The sequence below is a fragment of the Ovis canadensis genome, chromosome 3 (assembly GCF_042477335.2).
Source record: "Ovis canadensis isolate MfBH-ARS-UI-01 breed Bighorn chromosome 3, ARS-UI_OviCan_v2, whole genome shotgun sequence".
In the NCBI taxonomy this organism is placed as follows: domain Eukaryota; kingdom Metazoa; phylum Chordata; class Mammalia; order Artiodactyla; family Bovidae; genus Ovis; species Ovis canadensis.
Genome location: NC_091247.1, coordinates 185,095,634 through 185,110,125, shown reverse-complemented (window position 1 = coordinate 185,110,125; position 14,492 = coordinate 185,095,634). Strand labels below are relative to the sequence as shown.

General features: G+C 56.8%; 1 protein-coding gene across 1 annotated transcript; it reads right to left on the bottom strand.

Annotated features, from left to right (window-relative positions):
* Positions 1-1,319: 1,319 nt before the first annotated feature.
* RASD2 (RASD family member 2) lies at positions 1,320-13,262 on the bottom strand. The gene is made up of 3 exons (XM_069581088.1): positions 12,189-13,262; positions 7,193-7,472; positions 1,320-3,786 (listed from the first exon to the last, which is right to left on the bottom strand). Exons 2-3 carry the CDS (start codon positions 7,461-7,463, stop codon positions 3,257-3,259), a joined length of 801 nt encoding a protein of 266 aa, XP_069437189.1. The 5' UTR covers positions 7,464-7,472; positions 12,189-13,262; the 3' UTR covers positions 1,320-3,256.
* Between the last annotated feature and the right edge of the window lie 1,230 nt (positions 13,263-14,492).

Here is a 14,492-nt window from a genome sequence, read left to right as displayed (position 1 = left end):
AAAACCCAGAACTGATAGAGCATCACAGTGACTTGCCTCCCACGTGGACCTTCTCTGGCTGGCGTGGGCAAAGGATGGGAGGAAAGCTGGGCTCCTCCATAGGTGGAGGCTGGGAGCTCTCCCAGGCTGGTTTTCCAACACCATAGCCGGGCTCACCCAGACGCCCGCACAGGGATCTTGCCCTCTGAATCATGAGCCCTTGGCCCACAGGGACCTTGTCTTCCTTTTCTCTGAACTTCTCTCTCCAGGCCTGGCCCTCCAGCTCAGTGGTACTTACTGATCCATCAAAAGCACAGACCTGTCTCCATCTCCCAGATGCAAAATCCTTTCCTCCCCCACACGGAGCTCAGATGACCCTTCATTTCAAGTCCATGATCTGCCACTTCACCCCTTTTGCTGTGCCATTTTGGATAAGATAGTGAGTGCTCTGAGCCTAATTCCCCACCACTAGAAGGGAGAACACGAGGAGCATGTTTCTCATGGGGCTGAAAGAGAAGACGGAGCGAGAGGAGGGGTGTCATTCACACAGCAGGGGTGTGGTTGATCCCTTCCCCTCGGTCCAAGAACTTCCATTCAAGGTGCCACGTTTGGGGTTACACAGGGACACGTAGCCTCCCCCAACCCCACCTTCCCCCATTTCCATCTGCCATCCCCACCCACGTCCTGTGTCATTTCACACGAGGGCCATTCTGCTTGTCCGGTGTTTATTAAGTACTGTTCACAAAGTTGTAGGTTGTATCAACCACACGTAGATATGGGCCGTGTCCTGGTCTCAAGTGTTGACAGTCCAAGCGGGGAGGCTGCCCACTGCTGACCTTCAGGACAGGGTAACTCTTTATGGTGGGGGCTGCCCTTGGCCCCTGGAGGGTGTTCAGCAACATCCCCCACCAGGAGCTAATAGCATGCCGCCCCTCTCCGCAGTTCTGGTAATCACAACTGTTTCCCGTTATTGCCAAATGTTCTCCGTGTGGTTCTGGGTGCCACCTAGAAGTCAGACGCAGGGTGATCACAAAGAGCTGATGGTCCATGGGGAGGAGGCTTCTCGTCTGACCTGGTCACTCCTCAGAGGTACACAGACACCTCAGCACACAGGTCTCGGAGGACCCAGAAGGGCCAGGGTTGTTATTCCCTCCTATCTTGGGGTTTTATTCCCCACTCCCACCACGTACTTAATTAACCTCGACAGCTGACTCAGCGCTGACCTGCAGGGCGAGGGCACCAGGCAGGTGCAATCTGGGGACGGAAAGGCCAGCTATGGTTGCAGAAGAGCCACGCCTCCTCTTGGAAATACAGAAAACACACATGGTCAACGGCACAGCTTAGAAATAAACCCACTTTAATCGAGAGTGTACACAGAGATACGGGGAAGCAGGCCACACATCTGTCCTGGCCAGGACACCTGGTCTGCTTAGAGGGTTCAGGTTGGGGCCAGGTGGGGGTACAGAAGCAGGGTCAGAGCAGCTGCCTTGAGCGGCAGGGCCGGGTGGGAGGTGTGGGGTGTGCAGAGCTGAAGCCAGGGCATGTATCTCTCTGTGTGTTCACGTGTGTGTACAGGTATATACTTGGGTACAATGTACACATGATCTGCAGAAGCCCTCAAAGGCCGATCTGGGGAAAGGCTCAGGGAGACGACACCTCAAATCCCCAAAGGCCCCAGGGGCTGAGGCAGGATCAGAAGGGGCACATAACAGTGTGTGCTGAATGCCCCGACCTAACCCTGCTTCTGCCACTCATAGGCTTGCTGTGTGACCCCGGGCGAGTTACTTACCCTCTCTGGGCCTCGGATTCACGAGACAATCATTAAGGCTCCTTGTGGCTCTAAAATTCAATAGTTTCAAAGAGATTTAAAATACAAAACGTCTTTGTTAAGAGCTGATGATGAGAGCCTTTGGTCCACAGGTTCAAATTCCACCACGCCGGGTACCCAGCACAACCCCATCCGAGGTGCCAGGAAAAGGCCCCCTGGGAGCTCCTCTCATCTGCCTCTCCTGGGTTCAGCTAGAGCTCCCAGGCGCTCTTCCACATCCCCTCACAGCTGCGTGCACAGAGGCAGCAGGGCAACAGAGGCAGTCAGGCCCGGCTGGGGGAGGGAAAGAGGCTGGCGCCACGGAGCCTCGGCCTTAGGGGCGTCACGCGCATCTCTCACCCTCTTTGCTTTCTAGCACACTGGACCCAGCACCCAGCAGGTGCTCAATAAATGCTTGAGGAACAAGCACAGCAGAGGACAGCCAGCTTTCAGGCGGAGCTAGGGCCGGCTCCTTGGCCCTCTGAGTCTCAGCTGCCTCCTCTGTGAAATGGGGGCAGGAGGAGACGCAGCCCCGGCCTGCCTGCCCCGTCTGTGTAAGCGTAAACCGTGAAGCTCGGGAGGAGGGCAGTGTCCAGCTGTGGACAGGCCACGGGAACCCCATCTGGGAGCCAAGGAGGAAGGTGTCCCCCGTGGAGGCGGTGGATCTGAACTTGGGGGGAGGTCCTGGCCAACGAGGGATCACTAGGCTTTTACAGTACAATGATTTCCGTTTCTACTGGGAACAGGACGTAACAGCTGCAACAACAAAGCACAACCAGCAGACGTGGGGAACCTGGGAGGGGAGGCTGAGGGAGGCAGTCCAGGAGATGGGCGTGGTCCAGGAGATGGGCGTGGTCCAGGAGACGTGGCCACACCCACTTCGAACACAGAGACGCCCCTGGCTCAAAGTCAGGGAGAGCGGGGGGGGGGCCAACTCAGGGGGCAGGGGATAGAAACTGCTGAGCCAGAGGGTTAGTGTTTCAGGACGGGGTAGGGGAAGAAACTTCCAGCTGCCACCTAAACCAAGCTGCGTCTTACACCAGGAGGGCAGAGCCCCCTCCCAGCCAACTTGGGGTGTTGTTTTCATCCTCTGATGTTCCAGAAGTCTCCGTTGGAAGCCGGTACCCTGGCCCGTCTGGCATCAGCGTTTCTTGCAAGGACAGGCAAGCTCTGACTCGGGTCCTGACATAAGTCCGTATGTCACCCAGCCTTTCCTCCTGACCAGCAGAGATCCACCCCCGCCACGGAGAAGTTGAAACCCAAGGGGAGCGGGGGAAAGGAGGAATCAGAGGGAAGCGGTTGAAGGCAGGAGACTATACAGAGGTTAGAGGCTGGGGTCCTCCGGTCTGGCCCCCCAAAGGTCTCGGAATGTGACTGCTCTTGGGGTTTCGTCCGGGGGATGTGGGCAGCGGGTGCCAGGGCCACCTCCCAAAAGGCCTGGCCAAAGCCCCAGCCCAGCATCCCTCCCGCTCACTGGATGGTGCATTTATCCCGCTCGCGGGCCTGGCTCTCCCGGAGGACCTTGGCCTTGATGTATTTGAGGTCACTGTTGACGCTGGGGCGGCGGGCGAAGGGGGAGACCATGCCGTAGGCGTCCATGTCCTTGACACGGCGCATGCAGAAGGGCCGGGGGTGGAAGGCGTCCCCGTACTGCACGGAGATCTTGCGGTGCAGCGCGGGGCTCATCTCATGCGGCAGCTTGGCCATGCTGAAGAGCACGTAGAACATCTCGTCCACGTTGGTGTTCTTCTTGGCCGACACCTCAAAGTAGGCGCAGTTCCCATCACCGGACACCAGCAGCTCGGCCTCGGTGGTGGGGACTTGGCGGCACAGCTCGCCGTGGTCGTTCTTGTTACCACAGATGACCATGGGCAGCTCTGCCGCCTCCTTGGTCTTATTTTTCAGGCAGGACTTCACCTCCAGGATCTGCTTCTGGAGGCGCTTGACCTCGTCGAAGGACTCCCGGTTATCCAGGCTGAACACCAGGATGAACACATCGCCTGTGGATACAGAAACCCTGGGAGGTAAGTTTAGAGGCAGCTCTTTTGGCCTCTCCCCACTCCTTGACCTGACCGTCACAGTGACCCTCTGGGGGAGCTGCTATCATTCCCGTTTTCCAGAGCAGAAGACTGAGGTCCAGGGGGTTAAATCACTTGTAACGGAGCTAATACGTGGCACAGCCTGGTTCAACCACAATGGATCGACCCTACATTTCCCTGCAGGGCTGTAGACAGAGGGAGTGATTGGTGAGCTTGTGTGGACTGTGTGAGAATAGTAATTACTACACTTTCCACAAGAGCAGGGCTCCTGTTGTTCAGTGTACATCCCCGGGGCCTGGAGACCCTGGTATACAGTAGGAGCCGAGAGGGCTGGCAGGAGTCAGGTCTAGGTTTATCTCTTGCCCCCTCACTCAGCCTTACATGGGTCATGCCACCCCCCTAAACCTCAGTTTCCCCACCTGTCTCATGCAGGATGCTTCTGAGGGACTGATGAGATAATAAGTGGAGAGTGACATGGGCTCGGTGACTTGTATCTCAAAAGGATAATGAGCACAAGCACGTGTAAGAGGCACCTGAGTACCCCTTGATTCCTCATGAAACCTCTGTGAGGGGCATTTCATTACCTTCACGCAATAGGTGGGCAGGCTGAAGCTCAGACAGGGTGAGCAACTGGCCCGAGATCACACAGCTCAGGCGTGACTGGGCCGAGACATGGACCCAATTCCTGGTGCCTGGCACACACAGGTGCCCGCTGCTTTTTGAATACATTATGGATGGACCAGTGCACACTAGCCTCTGAGGCCCACGCTACCCCTGCTACAACTTGCTGTATCCCTCAGTGCAGGTCTTTGAAACAGGGACGATGGGGAGGTGGGGAGGGTGAGAGAAGACCAGTGCCTCTACCTCGACTGTCAGATCTCACTACAGTGATCACAATCTCACACTCAAAGCACTTTGGCATAAACTCTTGAGAACCTGTGGGGAGATGTTAAGATCCCTGTTTTACAGGAAACTGGGGCTCAGAGGCACCGGGGACCAGCCCACGTTCTCAAGAGGAAAATCAAGCAATTCCAGCTTCTGGTAGCCCCACTGCCTCCTTCCTCTGGACCCCCAGGGCATACCATTTGTCCCCCCAAAATAGCACCCACCACATTCAGGACTGCGTTCCTGCCAATGACACGCTCCGGAGCAAAAGGAGGCTTTGTCACGATGCACAGTGGGTGTTCATAAAGCTGGCCGCATGGACGGGATGCGATATGATGAAGGGCGGTGTGGGCTGCTGAGAAAGGCACTTGCAAGGCAGTGCCGGCCTGGCAACCATTTCTGCTTGGGCTGTGAAACCCATCCTGGTAGGCTAATCCCAGGCCCCTGAGGACTCTGCGGCCTTGACACATTCAAATGCAAAGCTGCATGCCAAGTTTCAGAGATGCCTGGCTGGCAGCTGGAAGGAGAGCTGGCGGCAGAATTAATGGCTTTCAGAATGTGCTGTGCATCAGCACCAGGTTGGAAAATGAGGCATGGGCTGGCGAGCAAAAATACGGGTGGCCAGACAGATGTGCCCAGAATGACACGTGCACATAAAGAAGACGAAAATACTCTGTTCTGGGGACCCAAACATGAATGTCAATATGTTCATGGGGTGTCTGGAAGACTGATGGGATGGTACCTTGGGGGAGGAGGCAGGAGCCTGGCGGGGGTGGAATAAAGGGTCAAGAGAGCTTTTTACCCTTATCTATATGCTTAGAGGAGCATGCATTTGTGTGTTATTTGTGTAATTAAAACTTAAGTTTGGAAATATGCGCGTGGTTCCTCTCTATATCTTGTCTCTCCCTCCCTTGGTTAGCTTTATTTCTATCGGTGGGCACTGTGTCCCCTCCCCATGGTAGGGGGAGCTGACATTCTGCAATCCCCACTGTGTTGGAAATGCCCCCATGCCTTCCTCCCCTGGTACTTTCCTGTAGGCTGAAGAGTCACCCTGGGAGGAAGCAACATTATACCCATTGTGCAGCTGGAAAGACTGAGATCTGAACCTCTGGTCCTATGTGTAAGCTACCAAGTGGTGGAGACAGGACTGGAACCCAGGTCAGCCCAGGCTCCCTCTGTTCACAAACTTCTCCAAAATGTGGAGTGGGGCAGGCCGAGTGTGATCTGGATTAGATGATCAGCGAGAACAGCTGGAAAAGGAAGCCATCTGCCCAGGGCACTCGGGGAGGGGTCTTAGCTGGGCTGTAGGGGGAGGGGTGGGGATAGCAAGGGTTTCTTGGTGCAGAAGTATTTCGATTTGTGCGGTTGTTTTAGTGATGGCCAGGGGACTACTTGCTGATAACTTTCCTTCATCAGCTGCCCAACAACGGCAGGGTGTGGCTTAGGAAATGACTGCAAAGCCCACTGCATGCACACTGCAAATGCGGGTTTCACATAAGACCCATATTTCGCGAGCACTCACCTTCTACTTGCCAAGCACTTTTTCTATATAAACTCACTTAATTCTCATGAAGGCCTCTAGGATGGGTACAGATATGATAGAGATAAGAAAATCAAGGCCCAAGGAGGTCAAGTCACTTGCTCAGAGGGACAAAACCATGAAGCAGCAGAATCAAAATTTGCACTCAGGCAGACCAGTTTCTGGTGATGAAAAGCACGGCCAAGTTTCACATCTTCATCTACCCCTGCTTAGTACCCCACAAGCTCCCCTCCCTCCCCAGCTCCCAGCCTGACTGAGAGGCTACAGGAGAGCCCAGAGTTAAAGCCTGAGAGCCAGACTGCCATTTCCCAGCTGTGTTATCATCTGGAGTAGCTCAACCTCCTGGGGCCTCAGCTTCCCCACATGTAAAATGGAGGCAGATACCCATCTCCTAGGTTAGTTGTGAGGATTAATTAAATACATGCCAAGCTCTAGAAAGAGGCCCAGGCACGCAGCTCCTGATAAGAGTTAGCAATCGCCATGGCCGTTACTGTGATTATTACTGAATTCCCAGCATGGGCAGTTCCCACCAGCCTCTCTGACTGATCACTGTCTGGGTTCTGTCCCTGCCTCTTTGAGAGGCAGCAAAGGCCTCGGGTGTCAATAGATCTGAGTCTGACAGACTGACCCTGGGCCCTGGAGCTCTGCTGGGTCACCCGCGGCAGGAAGTAGGCAGGAGCCCCTCTGTTCCTAGGAAAAGCCACAGATCTGGAAGGTAGCACCAGCAGCCACAAGCAATTAAACCAGAGTCAGAGGGAAGGGTTCTGGGGCCCTGGCTCCATCCTCTGTCGCCAAGCAGCAATACCTCTCCAACCTCACGGTGCGGTGCACAGCGGCTCATGAGCTTCATCTCAGATGGAGGCAGTGCTTTGCAAACCGTAAAGTACCGAGCACACACACTCCTATACTCAAGCTCCCGTGCCCACCCCCTCCGGCACCCACCTGTGAGGATGGACAGCCTGCGCATGGCGGGGAAGGGGTGGTTGCCGGACGTGTCCAGGATGTCCAGCTGGTACATGTCACCGCGGATGTTGTAAACCTTCCGGTGGAAGTCCTCGATGGTGGGCGTGTACTGGTCCTCGAAGCGGCCATTGAGGAAGCGGGAGACAATGGAGCTCTTGCCCACCCGAGAGGCGCCCAGCACCACCATGCGGTATGAGTTCTTGGCAGGCACACTGAGTGCGCAGTTCCCGCTGGACAAGGTCTTCATCATGGCTCGGGGCTGCAGCAGAGAGAGGGGATCGAGAGTCAGGAAGCCGGGAGCCTGGCCCTGCAGCCTGTGCTGGAGGCTGTGGCCTCCCCTGTCAGCCTCTTACTTGGTTCTGTGATAGCTCAGCTGATAAAGAATCCACCTACAATGCGGGAGACCTGGATTCGATTCTTGGGTTGGGAAGATCCTCTGGAGAAGGGAAAAGCTACCCACTCCAGTATTCTGGCCTAGAGAATTCCACAGACTGTATAATCCATGGGGTTGCAGAGTCAGACACGACTGAGTGACTTTCACTAACTTCTGTCTGTACAATGAGAAAGCTGGATTGGGATCTCTCTAAGAGCCGTGGGGTTCTGCCTGAACATCCCTCTCTTGTTTCTTTTCTCCTTCATCTACCCATTTTTACTCATTCACTCACCCTTGGGTTCATTCACCCCTTATTTATTCCCAGATGGGACTGCAGGGGCTGGACCCCTCGATTTGCCCCTAACTCGCTACTCCTCTTAGGAAAGGAGCTTAACTTCCTTGGACATCGCTTTTCTCATCTATAAAGTGGACTTGATTCATAGGGCTGTTGTAAAGGGCTCAGCACATGGCAAGGTCTCAAAGATGCTGACTCTTGTTAGAATCTGTTCTCTGCCTGGACCATCTGTCCTTTGCAGTTCTGGCTTCCCGGGAGCCTGTGACTCCGGGACACGGCATGGGGAAGCTTTTAGAGAGCATTTCTTAAGCAAGGGGGTGCCATGGCCATTTGGCCTTCCCAGAAAGAAGACAAAGGCCAAGTCCAGACCACATCCTCCATGCCCAGGGACGGGGCTGCCCAGCAATTTTTTCAGCCTCCTGGTCCAGGGAGTTTGCCTGGACTACGGGATGCAGGTCAGAGAAAATGACACAAGAATGACTCAGGTCCCTCATAGCTCCAAGGGTTTATGGTTCTGGGGTATACCCAAAACTTTCTACAGGAACCTCTTGACCTTGTGGGAGAGGCCGAAATGGATCCAAGCTCCAAAGCCCAATTAGAGATAAGTAACTTCCAGGGGCTCCATCAGGCCCACCCAAAGGCCATTCATAGCCCAGCCACCCTCCTTTTTCCTCTCTCAGCACCCACCAGAATTCCTCCCGACCTGGAACCCCAAGTAAGCTTGAGCTCTGCTGGGACCAGCGCAACTCATGCCAGCCCCTCCCCCAGAACCCCTCTTCCCTTTATCAGGGTCTGGCTCAAATATCACCTCTCACCCCACCAAGCGGGTGAAGGTGCTCAGCCATGTCCGACCCTTTGTGACTCCATGGGCTGTAGCCCACCAGGCTCCTCCATCCATGGAATTCTCCAGGCAAGAATGCTGAGTGAGCTGCCACTGCACACAACCTGCTCAGTACCATCGCCCTGCCCAGCTGAGAGCCACCGTGCAGTAAAGTGGTTTCTTTAAAAGACCTTCATAAAAGCTCTGATTGGCAGCATTTGTCAATTTCATGGTGAAATACTCCCACATGGCCGATTCCAAGCTCCCAAGATGATCTCAATGAATGAATTGCAAAGGGTCGCACACAATAAGCCAGCTCAGCATACTGCTGACCCTGGAGCTGTGACGACAATCAGCAGTAACCAAGCCCTGCAGTGTGCCAAGCAGTGTGCTAAGTATAGAACAATAATCACAGCTGACATTTTTTTTGCAGTTAATATATGCAGCGCGCTCTAAGTTGAATGTGTACTAACCCACTTCATCCTTCAGGATCCCCAGAAGGTAGGTGGTTACCCCAATTCACAGATGAGGAAACTAAAGCAACACAGAGAAGTTTAGTACCTTGCTCATGGTTACACAGTCAGTAACCAGCCAAGCAGGGTTTCAATCTCAGGCAGTCTGCCCCATGCCTTAGGGTTCCCCTTACCACCTCTCTATGAAGTATGCATTCCCTTCCCTGTTTCACAAATAAGGACCTGATGCTTAAAAGTCTACATGACTGGCCCTTTTAGTTAATAAGGGGGCCAGGATGGTGACTCCAAACATACAACTCCTACATACCCCCACCCAATTTGTGCCTGAAGCCAACTTTGAGCTTACACCGCAGGGTTTCCTATTTCAGTGCTGTGGACACAGCAGGTGCTCAATAAATGACCTGTGTGTGAAAGCAGCAAACGGCTCTCCTTTTCGGCGATCATTCAGAGCTTCCTTCTGGGGTCTTCTCCCTCCACCTCCACCCTATCTAGCTGGCCCAGGAGCTACACTGAGATGGGTCGCCATGAACTGAGCACATATCTGGGTGGGCAGCAAGGGAGAGGAAGCCAACAGCACTGAACTCTTCAATCTCCTCCCAGGCTGGGAGAAAGCCAGCCTGGGCCTTCAACGGAGGCTGGGATCGGGGGGGAAGAGGCCCCGCACCAGGACTCCTCCCCAAGTCCCTCTGCTGGGAGCTTGACTCTGCTGCTGGTCATCTCTGTCTACAGACAGAGAAGAAGGCTGGCAGCCCCCAGGGATGGTATGTCTCCATCACTGCCTGCCCCAGCCTCTAGCTCAGAGTTCTTGGCATTAGATGCGTTAACATTAGAGACTGAGTAGACGTGAGGACGTCAGAGAGAGGAGGCAGGGGGTCAGAAAAGGGCAAAGGAGAAAAACAATCTGTGGCTTTCACCTCCGAAAGACTGCGAGTCTGCACATGGCCCCAGCCACATGGGGCTGTGTGAAGCACCCAACTCCTGGCCGTCAGGTGACAGCACTTCCATGGGCTCCGGCCCCCAGCCCCGTGTCCTTCTTCCCTTCTCCTCCCCTAGAGGAGGCTCTGTGGGCGTGCTGTGGGCACAGCTTCTCTCCTCCTCCACTTCCTGTTCCCCTCTCTCCATCCTCAGCCACGCTGACCCTACAGTGAGAAGCAGGCAGGGGTCAGAGTTCAGAGGGCCCTTTGAGAATGTAGATTTCCCCCCTGGAGGCCCAGAGAATGGTTAATGGAAGCCACCAGTAGCACATGGGTACCTGAATGCAAGCTCTGTGACTCACCCCAGGGTCTTTCTATGGGCACCTGGGAGGCAGAAGGGCCTGGAGCAGAGGTGGCGGGGCCGTGCTGGGGGAATGGTCACCACAGCCCGGCAGGTCTCCATCATGCTGGGCGCCTGTGTGCCTTATCCCAATGAATTCACGGCAGTCCCATGAAGAGGGGCCCACCATCAACCTGCTGGACCCATGGGGACATGGGAGGTCAGAGAGGCTGAGTCACTTGCCCCAGTTTACACAGATGACTGGTCGGGCCAGGATTAGAATCAGGCTGTTGGCTCCAAAGTCTGGGCTTTTACCTCTATAAAAACCCACCTCCTGGCCAAAATCAGGCTTTTTCAAAACAGTGTCTGATTCGGTGAAGCCTCAGCTGTCGTTGGGTTGGGGGAATGACCCTGGAGGTCTATTCTAATTCCCTCTGTCTCTTGCTGCAGATAGCTGGGGGCAAGCACACTGCCCAGGACCCCCCCAGACCTTGAGCAGGCAGTTTCCGCCCCATGTGTCTGTGGGTTCACCCCTTCTTCTCCCTCGAGCCCCTCTCCCAGGGCCTGCCTGGAAGACGGAAGGGTCAGAAGGGCAAGAGCAGAGGATGAGAGTCCGGCCACATGCTCCTCCTTATGATACCCTGAGCCCTCCCTCCTTCCCTCCCTCCCACACACCCCAAGCCTCCACCATTAGGGCACATCCCAGACTCTGGGCACACACACACATTCACTGGCCTCCATGCCCCCACTGAGGGGAGTCATGGGTGCTTTGCAAAGCCAATCTCACCACCCTTGAGGTGGCAGAAAGGAGGCAGACCACATCTGCCTCTCACCAGTCCAGTCGCCCTGGGCAAATGACTGGACCTAGAGGGATTGGTCATCTATCAAATGGTAGAAACAAACCCACAGCGTGGCCCCGAGAGCTCAGTGAGAAGCCAAGAGGCCCAAACAGCTCCTGGCACACGGCAAACAGGTTCCTTTCTCTGGGACACTTCCTCTCGGCAGTCAAGGGGCTGCCTGGAGCAGTCAGGTGCGGCGGGACTGGAGTGCAGGCAGAGGTCTTGGGGGACCCCATTGTGTCCCTCTGATGCCAGAAGAAATCTGAATCATGGGCTCCTGACCTGGCTGCCCCTTCACAGCACAGCCTCCCACCTCCCCTGAGGTCCAGGACTACAACCTTCATCATCTTCCCAGGGCTGGGGCCACAGGGAGGACAGAACCCTGCAGAGGTGCCTGGAGGCCCTCTGGCCAGCTGAGCACAGAAAACCCATCTTGGGAAGGGGATTGCCCAGGAAACTCACTCCTTGCACCAATTCCCCCCAAAGCTCAAAGAACTCTAAACAAGGAAGGCGCTCCTTAAGCTCTCTCAGAGGAGGTCCTCACCAAGGCCACCACCAGCTGGCCTCACCCCAGCCCCACCCTCAGCCAGGTTTGCAGGCTGAAGCCAGCTTCGGAAGAAGGAGGGGAGTGTTTGGGGAAAGGAAGTGCCTCTTCCTCTCTAAGCCTCAGTTTCCTTATATTCAAACAGGCTGTTACTCCAGATCTCTTTAAATAAAAACTCAGTTAAGTCTTTCTTTCCTGGGATAAGCATCCAGCCTGACACACAGTAGTTGCTCAACTAGGTGATGCTGGTATATAACAGGCTCAGTTTGACTTTTCCACTTCCTGTAAGGCTTCACCTAACCCTCCCCTCAAAAGCTTCAAACCTTTCTCCCCGGCTTCCCCGCCTCCCTGGTTCTGTTGCGGTGTCTCCCTCCTACCTGGGAATGGCGGGCCTGGCCTCTGGCGCGGCTCAGAGGGATGCCTGGAAGGGCCTGGAGGTGCGGGGAGCAGCCTTCCTCTCCGTCAGCCGAGGCTTCCAGGGGCTGCGGCGGCTCCCGGGTCACTGCGCCGGGATCCTCCTCTGCGTGTCTCGGGGCGCCGGGCTGGGCGCGGCCGGGCGAGGGGACACGGGGAGCCGGTGCCCCATGAGTGGGTTCCGAGGCCTCGGCGGGGCCCGGGCGCTGGGCGGGCTCCGGCTCGCCGCCGCCGGCCCTGCCCTGCCCGGACCCGGGGGACTCCTGCTGAGCCAGGTGCCCGGAAGCGTGGGGACGTCCGATCCCGGGGTCCCCGCTTGGGGCTCCGGGGTTGGGGGGCGAGGGCAGAAGGGGTGACTCCTGGTCCTTAAGAGACTCCTGGAGGGTCCCTTGGAAGTGACTGCGGGTGCGTGCGTATGTGCGTGTCCGGGGTGGGCGAACCTACCCTCCCGACTGTCTATACCACCTATTCCGCCCGCTCCAAAGGGGATCGCTCGGGTGGAGGGTGCCTGCCCGGCTCGGCCTCGACCTCAGCTCTGCCACTCCCCCGGCCCCGAGGGTATGCTTTTTCCCTGCGAGGCGAAGCCAGCGGCTGAAAGAGGAGCAGGGCACTCTGCTGCGCGCCCGTGTGGGAGGGGGCCTTGAACGCCGCCCTAAGATTTCGCAGCTCTGAGTTAGCCTTAAACAGGCTCCTCCTCCCACTTCTTCCCCTCGGTCCCCCAGAGGAGGCGAACTTTCTGCGGGGCTCTGGCTCCTCCCTCTTTCCTGCTCCTGGAGGCGGACGCCCCTCTTCTTCCCGCCGGGCGAGGTCAATGGTTCCTCCGAAAAGTGATCGGAGCCCAAGCTCCAGATGGCCGTTCCAGGGGCAGAAGCCCAGCTCAGGCCTGGACGCCTTTCGCCGCCTCTGCGAGCGGTTCTCCGTGGACCCGTCGAGCGGCTCCCGCTCGCCCTCTCCGCGGCAAGAGAGTAGCCAGTCCCGCAGCCCGGCGCCCGCCTCTGCCCCCGCGAGCGCGCCCACCCGCCTTCGCCCGACACCCCGCCCCGGGTGCTGCGCTCAACCAATGGTGGCGAGCCCCGCGGCTTGGCCCCGCCCCGCGGCCCCGCCCGCTGCCGCCCGGGCGCCGCAGTCTGGCGCTCCGCGTGCCCGGGCGCGTGGGGCTGGGGAGCTGAGGGTGGGGGCGGCAGGGGGCGCGGGGTGCGCGCGGTGAGCGGAAGGCGGAGCGGGCCTGGGAGGCTGACGTCTGCGCACGCACTCACACGCACACCGCCCCGGCCGCAGGTGACCCGCCAGGATCCCGCGGCGGGTTGGCCGGGGACCCCAGCCGCTCGCTCCTGGTCAGGTGGCAACCCGCGCGCCACAGCTCCCGCGCCCTCCTCCTCCGCCGAAAACCCCAGGGGCCCTCCGGGGCGCCCGGCCTGCCCGCCCAGAGCCAACGCTTTCCTCCCTAGGTCGCCGGGCCCGCGGGACCCCGCAGGATGACACATGGGCCGCGCACGTGCCGTCAGGAGGGGCCGCGGAGTCACCTTGGCCTAAGCGCGCCTGAATGGAGATCTGCGCGACACGCAGGTCTGGGGACATACTATACTGAGTGCTCTTGGGCAGCACCTCTTTCTTCGCTTCTCCCCACCTTGAACCAGGGCAGATATCAATCTTTATTACTTAGAATTGTCTTTGGCTCCACGACCCACTCCTCCCTTCCTTGCCCCAAACACGTTTTCTGGAGAATTGTTGTATCATTGCCTTAAATGGAAAACCAGTATCACTCACCATAAATAGAAGATAAGAACAAAAATAAACACAAGGGAAACAAACCAAGGTTATTAAATTCTAGCAGGAAACTAGCCTTCCAAGGCTTGAGATGTGCCCTGAGTGTAAAAGGGAGGTGGGCCAGCTTGGGAGAGGTGTTAAAGACCTTCTTGCCTGGAGAATCCCAGGGACATGGGATGCTGGTGGGCTGCCGTCTATGGGGTCGCACAGAGTCGGACACGACTGAAGCGATTTAACAGCAGCAGCAGCAGCAGCCCCCAACAGTGATGTTCTCCAGTGTTATCAGGAGACTGAAAAAATGTTGTGTGTGATGAGGTATAGGGACAGTGAAGGGATGCAGTTCTGTGTCTGTCCAACCATCATTCGTATCAGCCAGGGACCTATAGCCTCTCTTCCAGAACCCTGGACCTGGGGGATGTCTGCCAATCTGCTCTCAGACCTCATGAGAGGCAAAGGGGTCTGGGGGGAACCAAGCTGAGGGTCCAGCTCCTTTGGGTGAG

Coding starts and splice junctions, on each gene's coding strand:
- RASD2 (XM_069581088.1), bottom strand. CDS start 7,463: ATGATGAAGACCTTGTCCAGCGGGAACTGCGCACTCAGTGTGCCTGCC. Junction 3,787..7,192: donor CAGGCTGTCCATCCTCACAG/GTGGGTGCCGGA, acceptor CTGTATCCACAG/GCGATGTGTTCATCCTGGTG.